We start from the raw sequence: 9,976 nt of genomic DNA on the forward strand, positions 1-9,976 counted from the left end.
GTGTTTGGCAAAGGGGTGAAGCAGCAGGTGAAGGTTTCATACTATTAAAAGTTGTGATTTCACAGTTTCATGCAATGGCAGCAACTTTAATACCATTTTTAGAAGGTTTAATGGTAGTTTTTGGTGAAGTGCTCTTCACAAAAAATGAAGTTCATCGAGTCGCGGTTCCAACGCAACTGGTTTTGTATCATTTCAATGTTGGACAAGAAAGTTACAGATGTTTTCGTGTCGATGTACGAAACGGAGCGTCGGATCGACATCTTGCATCAGATTTGGTTCATTTAAAAAAAAAAAAAAAAAAAAAAAAAAAAAAAAAGAGAAAAAGAAAATGGAGAAAATATAAAAAATAATTAATTTGTAGTGGAATGTGATGTTGGCATGACATCACCCCCATTTCTAACGTCACGAAGAATCTATTTAATTATGATTCTGCCCTTAGTTACCAGTTTTGGAGCATTTAACTTTGGAAGGTCGTATTTTGGCCATTTAGAGTCGAAATTGGATGAATTTTTTTTTGAAACTGCACGTTTTTTTATATCTATCCATTGGAGCCACTTTTAGAGACAGAAAACACAAAGACGAAGGTATAATATATGGAATACTCTAATTGATCGATCTGAGATGCTGTTTTGAATATTGGAGAACGTGCACGACATCAGGAAGGCTTCAAGTAGTAGGTTGGTCACGAAATTACTCAGGGAGAAGTAATCTTTTGTTTCACAAGTCCTATTTTATATATAGGGTTTGATTCATGTTGAAAGAATCCTAATGTTGTTCATGTTATTGGGAGAGACTTGTAATTGAGTTTTTATATTTATATTGTAATATCAATCAAGTTGGGACTTGATTGACTTGAGTATTTGAGGAAATACGAAACCCTTACGGGTATTCCTTCGTGGATGTAAGTAGCTTGACAGAACCACGTATACTTGGTGTACTGTATGCTTGTTATTTTGTTTTCGTATTCTTGGAATGTGTTTGTTGTAGAGTGGTGGTGCACTGTCTGGTAGACCTGGCCACATAGTGGTTGCGAGGTGGACGTGCATGTGTGATTGATAATTACGGAATTACCTCGATCAATCTTTGTGTGTGATTCTCATAGTCACGGGATCAAGTTTGGAAGAATTCTCGAAGACACTGATTCACTCCATTCCTTCTTAGTGCACCTGAGATTATCAAAATTTTCTATCAATTTTATAAAAGCCCAGATCAAAGCCAACCAGATAAGGATTCGATTTAGCCCGGGCTGTATTGAACGATTTCTATCAATTGGACCGGTTTGTTCTGAAATTTGATACTTGCCCCTATGATAGTTAATGTCATCTAACTTCCGTCCCTAATTATTAAAAATGGGCATACCTAGGCTCCCACCACTACAAGGTCTAGGGAGGGTCAAAATGTTTCTAGCCTTACCCCTGCTTCATGAGGAGGCTGTTTTTCAACTCGACCCCGCAACAACTAGGTCACCATGAAGCAACCGGAAAACCCTTGATCCATCTTTTTCATCATTTTAGGGAAAGGGGAAAAGAAAGTGGAGAAACACAAAAAAAAAAACGAAAGGTAGGAAAATTGACCAAAGGATGTGTGATACACGAGGCAATAACATTAAGAGAATTTCGTTCAAACGTGGGCATCATGGACATCAAACTTGACCAAAGCATTCCAGAAATTATCACTTGCTTTCAAAATCAAAGGCATACATGAAGTTGTTTTCCTTTACTCTAAAGTTAAGTGTGTCATGCAGGAATTAACAACACTTAAAGAAATTCTACAATCTACAAAGAAGAGTGTGTGTGTGTGTGTTTTCCCATCAAATGGATATTTTCTTGGGAAACAATTAAGGAAAGGCAGCCAGACGCAAAATTAATTGCTCAGTGGTCACACGCCTCTGCTTGCTTGCTGATGACTGGGACTACTTATTAGTGTTTGTAGCAAGTCATCGTGTAGTTGGGTAAATCTCATTCTCATTTTATATGAACAATTCAACTAAAGAAGACAAAGGAGAAGCTCCCAGCTTTGGAATGGCTGAATCGTTCAATTCCCACCGATTTTGGATCAGAATCAGCCGTGATTGATTCAGCTAATTCCGGTCAATTCCCACCGATTTTGGTTGATTTGGATCAAAATTGGTAATGACTGATTCGATCCCCAATTTCAATTTTCATAACCCTGTCTATGGTCATAATTTGGAGATTTGGACTTTGAGTTATGATTGCATTATAGTCCATTAGAGCATGATTCAAAATCCAAATGAGTTACCAAAAAAAAAAAAAATTCCAAATGAGTTGTAATGTGTCTAGTGGGATTTAGGATTCATTTCGTTGCAAAGGCAATTAAAGGGAAGGAAAGGGAAGAGAAATTTTTAAACTTAAAAAATAAAAAAAATTATTTTACATCCAATTTCTTTTGATTTAAAAGGTAAAATAAAAATTACATGTAGTAAACATGGTAAGAGAATTAAATAATTTATATAATCACATGGAATAATGATTGCAGAAGGTTTTATTTTTTATTTTTTATGATTTAAAAATTTTCACTTCCTCTCCCTTTATTCTGCTTTACAACCAAATGTAACCATAATGAGACACTTGGAAGGGGGTTGTTGAAAAAGATTCAAAACACAGAATCAGGATTTGGAATAGAATCGGCCTGGATTGGTATCGATCCTGGAATCGATATATTCTTTGGCATCTAGATATTTTCTATACAAGGAATGAACGAGCTGGAATCGTCCCAACTCTCGTAACTGTTGGAGGTTAGTTGAATGCCTAAACTGCCATACGATTTTTTCTGAAGGGGTGTGGATTTCATCAAAGCTCAATGTTGAAACATTTTGATCAGGATAGAGGAAAAAGAGTATTCAAGGAAGAGATTAGTTGGGTAACCTAAGAGTTGAGTGGACAAAGGTTTCCTGGGTGAGGCCCCCCCCCCCCCCCCACCAAGCTTGGCTGGCTGGAAGACTTAATTGTGCCATGTTGCATGTCAGATAGGGCCCAAGTTTAGTGGATAAATAAGCCCAAGATCCTTGCCCATATGTTAAGTTTCAATTATTCAAACAGGGTTTGTCAAGTAGCCAAACAAAATATAGAAGAATTTGAGACTATCAAAAGAGTGCTGAGAGGGTATGCCACCTCTTGAGAAGGTAAATGATAGTGTTATGTCTGAAATTTGATGTGGCAAATCCAAACTACAAGCTTTGACAGTTTGACTTGCCCAGGCCCTGTGTGCTTGGAAGCTCTACTCACGGGCTGAGCTGGGCTGGGCTGGGCTGAATTCAAGTCATTCGTGTTGGAGCCCAGTCTAAGTGCATGGATTTTGTGTGGGCTTTTAACATGAGTTAAGCTTAAGCCTAAACTAACAAGGTCAGATAAATCTAACACCATGTGCGATTCATGTGCATGGATTTTGTCTGGGCTTTCGACCACATGAATAGAGGGTGGGAGTAGGAGTGTCAAACGGTTGGTTCGGCTTGGTTTCGGTCGGACTGAATCTGGTTTCGATCTTGGAATGGTGAGATCAAAACCAAACCATTAAGAAACTTCGTTTTTGGTCGGTTTCGGTTTTGATTTATTTCGGGTTTTCAATATCGGGTTAATACCGGTTTAGATCGGTTTGCTTTCGGATTTGAGCCACAATGAAATCTTAAATTCATAATTTTTAGTGAGGAAAGATTCAATAAAAACACTTCAATTCACCTTCCCAAGTTAAAAAAAAAAAACACGTATACAACCGAAAATAAGAAAAATGATTTAATATGTTCATCAGTTCATGTTGTAATTCAAACAAAGAAGAATAAATTACATGGGGAAGAATAGAAGATAATTAATATTCAAATCAATGGATAAATAGAGTTTGTAGCGAAATCATTGTTACAAATCATATAGTTATTTATCATTAATTGTAAGGAGAAGGCAATTAAAATTGAAATCATTGAATAATCACTGAGAAGATAATTAATATTGAAATCACAAAAAGAACCCTACTATCAAATCATTTTGGATAACCAACTAATTTTGTATAGTAAACAAGGAGATCAATGGAAGAAGCATGGTTACAAACCAATTTCCTTTTTTTCAACCTCATGCTCATTGATTTGTAACAATTCCCCTTACAATCAGAAAATTGCTCACTAATATTGAAATCAATAGGTAATCAATCCACCTATTTCATAACTTTATACTCTTCTTATCGGTTTTATTCTGTTCGGTTTTCGGTGCGGTCCGGTTTTCAGCCAGTCTTGCAATACCCCAGCCCAAAACCAATCCGATAAGGATCGGTTCGATTCGGTCCGAGTTTTTTCGATGAGTTTCGATCGGTCTTAACTGTTTGGGCTAGGTTTTGACACCTTTAGGTGGGAGTATAATGATGATCAAAAAGTCCAATCACATGATCAGTTCACCCATGGAGAGGGAATTCTTCCTTCCATTTGGCTGTGAAGGAAAACTTGCATTATTATTGGAAAAAAGAACATTATCCGATTGAGTGGACCCTAAGCTCAAACACAAGAGTGTGAAATTACCACCTCGCCTCCCAGAAATACAAAAATCTCATCTATCATGATTCTTTGACGTGAAATCTCATTGGCCCCTGTGCTAGAGCAGGAGCCACACGACCAAGCAATGCTCATTAACCAATCATTGTTTGCGACACCAACCTCAAGAACTCTCTACCTTATTATCATTAGGGAGAAAGTTCTTTAAGCAAGCGGCATAGGGGAGCAAATCAATGAGGTGCGACAAAACAATATCGTACATAGAAAGATAGTGAGGTCATTTCATGTGAGGAGAGAGATTGACACAACGGCACAAAGCTACTAACGCACTCTACCTAGGTGGCTTATAGAAACTTTTCTCATATTATTATTATTATTATTATTAAGTAGGAGTATCATTTTTGGTTCGGTTTTGATATCAGTTCCAATATAACTCTTTATTTGCTTATCAAACGATTTTGCCCTCAAAGATACTAATATCATACCCTTTTGACAACCCATATAAGTGAACCATATCGGATGGGTAGTAGTGTCGGCCAAAACCGATACATATCCGCAGATATAGCCGATACCAATCCGATAATCAAAGTGTAATACATCAACGGGGGGATGGGAAACCGAATCTAATAGGGGGTTTAGAGTGTGGAGTTCACTGGCAAGTTATGAGGAGTCGTGCGTAGGAATTCTACAAACCAGCATCGTGGCAATCTTTTTCCCTTAATCTTATTAGCATAGACAGAAGATATTGTCAAACTAGGGAAGTCTCTTTCCAATCATTCAAAAGTGTTTAGTGAAATAAAAGGTTGTGAAGTTGCACGATCCAATGGGTGCCACACCAGGGTTCTAAGAATCGGGAATCAGATTGGTGACTCGGGTGATTTGAATTGGAATTGGCTGTGATCACCATTCTGATGCGGCCGATTCACACCCAAAAACTTTGTAAATTCCAAGATTTTAGATTAAAGGTCCAATTGAGACAAGCGTGTGTCCATTAGAGAGTGCTGCCGTGCTAGTAAAGGGAGACAAGCTTCATTTGTCTGTAGGCCAAGAGAGAGAGAGAGAGATATAGGGTTTAACAGATTGATCGGATCCCGAGAATCAAACCTGCATTTTCGATTATTCGTTCTCCAGTCTCCCCAAGACACAGCAGACGGATATGATTCGCTCTCTCTATCAATGTCTCTCAATTGTCATAGCTCTTTTTCTTATCTTATTGAATGTGTCAGATTCTTCAAGAACCTTTAAGATCATTAGATACTTAAGTTTTTTATTATTAGTTAAATAATCAAATAGATTATATTACGAATTATCTGAATTCGGATCCAAATATCTTTGACCGGATAGGGATAACTCTACACGGGTAGGAATGCATATCGAAATTAAAATTTTGCCCATCAGTTTATATCTCTCAGAGAGGAATTTGCAGCAAGAAAAATTTGATTGCCCCAAGTTTGAAGGATCTTCTTTCAAGAGACTTTCAAAAAACAAATCAAAACAAGAAGCCCCCTATAAGTTAGTGACTGGGTGAAAAGATCAAATTACTGTACAATTATTCTCTCCCGAAAAGGGTCATCCTCCTTTGACAAAAAAACCTTACTAGGAAAGGGGAAGATGTTGTGTAGTCCTCTTATCATTTTCAATGTGATTTTCTCTCTGTGATGTGTATGTATGTGTGTCAATGGCCTTAAACCTGTATCAACTCGGGTATTAATTTTAGTAGAAAAGAGAGTTCACGCTGTGAGAATTTGGGCCTTGTTTGTGTTTGGATCTGCCCATCTCCTACAGAGACACTATCTTCCTCCTTCACTGGATTGATGTAATCAGACACTGCTGCTGTAATCTCTTGAACAAGATCCACTATCACTCCATCCACACCCATTAAATATTGCATGTAAACCGCTTCAGGAACATTACTGAAACAAATGAATAACCCATTAGATGTCGCAATGAAAAGAGGGGGGGAAAAAAAACAGAGAAGATTGAAGAATTCTGAGATAGCATACTTCAATTGGCCATAGGTTAGGAGTGAAAGATTAGCTTCTCTCATAGTGTTGACGGCTGCTGGATTTCTGAAGATGCCTTTAACTTCTGAAACAATCCCTTGCAAACCACATGCCAAGCAGAGCTTTACAGCTTCCTCCAAGGAATTCCTTCTCACATCAGTGTAACTTTCAGTCCCTCCATTTGTCAGGAAGAACACCTGGTTTTTGTATTACCAACGACCATTATTAATACTCATTCCTGTTTGACACCAATAATACCAGAAATTATGGGAAGAACAACCAGAGTCCTTACAGGATAGATGCTCTGCAACATTTTGATTAACCTTGCTGCATCCGGTTGGAAGGTTGAGAAGATAATTGGCCTCTCATTGGCATACTCAAATACCACCTGCACACCCAGTTGGGAGCAAATAAGAAGTAACCCAGTGAGAATTAAGGGATGAAAAAGTGTTTGATTAATATAAGAAAAGTCAAGAAGTGGGAAGCAATACCCTTAAGACTGCCTGAAGAGCATGAATGAGCTCTTCATCTCGATAAACAATGTGGTCATCGAACTTCAGTTCGATGTTGAAACCCAAAGATGGAGTGACCTTCTGAAATGCTTCTTGTAATGTACAGAACGCATCATCTTCTTCAACTTTCCAGTTGAAAATCCTGCCATCTTTAGTTTTTCTTAACAGAGTTTTCCCAACCTGAATATGCAGTAATTTAAAAAATTAGAGACCAATCTCAGTTCAACCCAGAAAGAAGACCAGAAGAATAAGGCAAAATGAATCACATTTCCAGGCTCTCTTTTGGGTCCATAGCAAAGGAATTCAGCTGAAGTAAGATCTGTGAGTCTTCTCTCAAATATCTCACCCTGAAAAATCAAATGGCATCGCAAGACAAGAATTAATCCAGAGAATTGAAGAAAAAGAGATAAAACGCAGAAGTATCAAGAAAGGATGGGTTATAGTGTGAGAGAGATCATCTTACATTTTCTTCTGTGAGGATGAAATCGTCGTGGAAAATGACTGGACAGTCATCTTTGGTCACCTACAAAAATGTAATTTTTGTTTACAAACCTTGTCTAAGGTTCATCGCTCATCCAATAAATTCTATTGAAATCAAAAGTCACAGACGAAAACCATAAAATAAAACATATCAGTATTTAATGATATTGAGACCAATGACAGAAATAAAGAGGTGAAAAATGGATTAATACCGTGAAGGAAAAAAGAGAGAAAATAAATGGTCCGTATAGAACCGATCCGTATTGGTATCCTGGCCAATCCTAGGTCCAGGGATTGGTATTGGTCCGGATTGAACCCGGATCCGGTTCAAATTATGAAAACCCTGTGGGCAGATCCGTGGGCTATGCAAACAGGTACAGGGCACCTATACTGGACCGATCCAGGCCGTTCGATACAGGGTCTGGTCGTAAAAAGTGTCCTTTTCAAGCCTTGAAGGCCGATCCGGGCTTAATCCAAATCGATATTGGTAGACTGACACCACCGTGCCCAATTCTGATTCTTATGAACAAGCGACAAAAAGTTCGCAAATTTGTCTTCATAGTGGAGTAATAATGAGTTTTCCTTAACCATAGGGGTGTCAAAGTTGGGATCGAACCAGATAAACCGGATCAAACCAAACTGAAATAGATCGGCTTAAAACGAGCCAAAGTCTTATTGGTCTGGTTTTGGTTTTGAGGATTACGATCCCAAAATCAAACCAAACCGAAACTGGCTCAAAACTCTGACAAAAAACGAAACCAAATCACTATACCCCAATAACAAACCACTAACAACCCGAAACCCATTAAAAATCATATTTTTCTATAATTTTATATAAATGTATTTGATAGACTAAGACCAAAACCAAAACCGATCTGATAACAATCTAATACAAGAAACCGATGTAAATCAAAAACCAAACCGTAATAAAACCAAACTTTCCTTATTGATTTGGCTTTTGGTTTCACTATTCCCACACCAAACTGAAACCGACTCAAACCGACCAATTGATATTCCAAATTTTAGATGCATGTAGGAGGATATTTAGAGGGTATTTTGCGGAACATACTAAAAACCCTATAAGCGTTTGTTAACCCTAGGATAGAGTGATTGAACTATCAACCATGGTGAAGGAAAACTTTCTTCCATATCAATCAAAATATGGTCTAATGTCCAGAAGATCATCTACATGATGGATGGCCCAGATTGGAATTCGTCATTAAGACACTTGGTCTCTATTCTCTCCGTATGTCCGTGCACATACATCTTCTAAATACCACAAATCCTTGTCAATCTTTCTTCGGAAACCACGGCAGTTACGCGGAGAACCGCGACAAAATGGCAGTTTCGTACGCGGCGGACGTGAGGCGCATCGCCAATTACGAGCGGCGACGACGACAACCTCAACATGAACAGCGTACGGTACGACTGAAAAAGGGCTTAGGAGGAGGAGGGCAAAGTGAGAAAGTTGTCGCCGGAAATCTCACCTGAACGTCGAATTCAACGAAATCGACGCCGAACTTGCCGGCAGTATTGAAGGATAGAATAGAGTTCTCTTTGATGGCTTTCATTCTACGATCAGGAGAATGCAACATGTTCATACCACTTCCTCTGTGCCCGATCACTTGAAACTTTGGCCATTTCAATGAACTTCGGCCGGCTCCATCGTTTCCTGAACAGAATAAATAATCAAATTAAATCATGAATAAAAAATAAAGATCTGAAAAATAAGCAAAAGATTAGAAAAAAGGAGGATTCATATGGTCAAGATCATAAACTAACCTTTAGGGAAGCGAGAGGAATAGATCGCCGTAGCAGCATGCTCCGGCACCTGATCGAGATTGGGTACGTCGGAGACGAGAACAGCTTTAAGAGCCATTGCAAAATTACAGAAAGATCAAAGAATTCGAGAGATGGGACACAGTAGTAATTGAGATTTGTTTGAGCTCTGAATGGAGGAGATTGGAGGGAGAGTATTTAAGGAGGGGAGGGATATGTAACGGGAAGGAAACGGGATCAAACGGACGAATATTCTGAAAGTTTGGATTATGCCACTGGATATTCGGATTTCCTTTTTTAAGGGGTTAGTGGAAATTCGATACCGTCACTGACTCACTGTGGATTGGGGGAATTATTTTGGACTTCCCACGCCTATGGGAAGAAGGAATGAAGAAGAAGAGAAGACCATAAAGGAAAGTGAGGGTAGGGTTTGGCAGAAGAACCAGAAGCGAAACACGGTTTCCGTTAAGTCTGGTGAAAGTGAATTTCTCGGGAGCCGATTTGAAAGGAATATGCGGAGGAATATCTCTTGGATCCGTTTTCTGACTTTGGACGAGACTATATAGACCACGCGTCTTGCGGATCTTGCCTTCGCTATCTCCCCATAACCCATTGTTATTTTCTCGTGATATGATATCTCTTTTTCTCTTCTTTGGATATAGGGTACACGTAATACATTATCGAGCACCGCTTTTTTTTGGCCTGTTTCC

The 9,976-nt window shown here is 38.6% G+C and overlaps 1 protein-coding gene across 1 annotated transcript; it reads right to left on the bottom strand.

Moving 5' to 3' along the window:
* Window positions 1-6,173: 6,173 nt before the first annotated feature.
* On the bottom strand, window positions 6,174-9,455 carry LOC122670356 (glycerophosphodiester phosphodiesterase GDPD1, chloroplastic-like). The gene is made up of 8 exons (XM_043867198.1): window positions 9,270-9,455; window positions 8,975-9,159; window positions 7,471-7,530; window positions 7,274-7,354; window positions 6,987-7,187; window positions 6,788-6,883; window positions 6,496-6,692; window positions 6,174-6,405 (listed from the first exon to the last, which is right to left on the bottom strand). Exons 1-8 carry the CDS (start codon window positions 9,364-9,366, stop codon window positions 6,177-6,179), a joined length of 1,146 nt encoding a protein of 381 aa, XP_043723133.1. The 5' UTR covers window positions 9,367-9,455; the 3' UTR covers window positions 6,174-6,176.
* Between the last annotated feature and the right edge of the window lie 521 nt (window positions 9,456-9,976).

This window comes from Telopea speciosissima, chromosome 8 (genome assembly GCF_018873765.1).
Source record: "Telopea speciosissima isolate NSW1024214 ecotype Mountain lineage chromosome 8, Tspe_v1, whole genome shotgun sequence".
NCBI classification, from domain to species: Eukaryota; Viridiplantae; Streptophyta; class Magnoliopsida; order Proteales; family Proteaceae; genus Telopea; species Telopea speciosissima.

Bases quoted from the DNA above. Each gene is read 5' to 3' on its own strand.
- LOC122670356 (XM_043867198.1), bottom strand. From the start codon at position 9,366: ATGGCTCTTAAAGCTGTTCTCGTCTCCGACGTACCCAATCTCGATCAG. The intron at 9,160-9,269 runs GTTAGTTTATGA...TATTCTGTTCAG, and splicing joins TTCCTCTCGCTTCCCTAAAG to GAAACGATGGAGCCGGCCGA. The intron at 6,884-6,986 runs GTATTGCTTCCC...CTGGGTGTGCAG, and splicing joins CTCTTCAGGCAGTCTTAAGG to GTGGTATTTGAGTATGCCAA.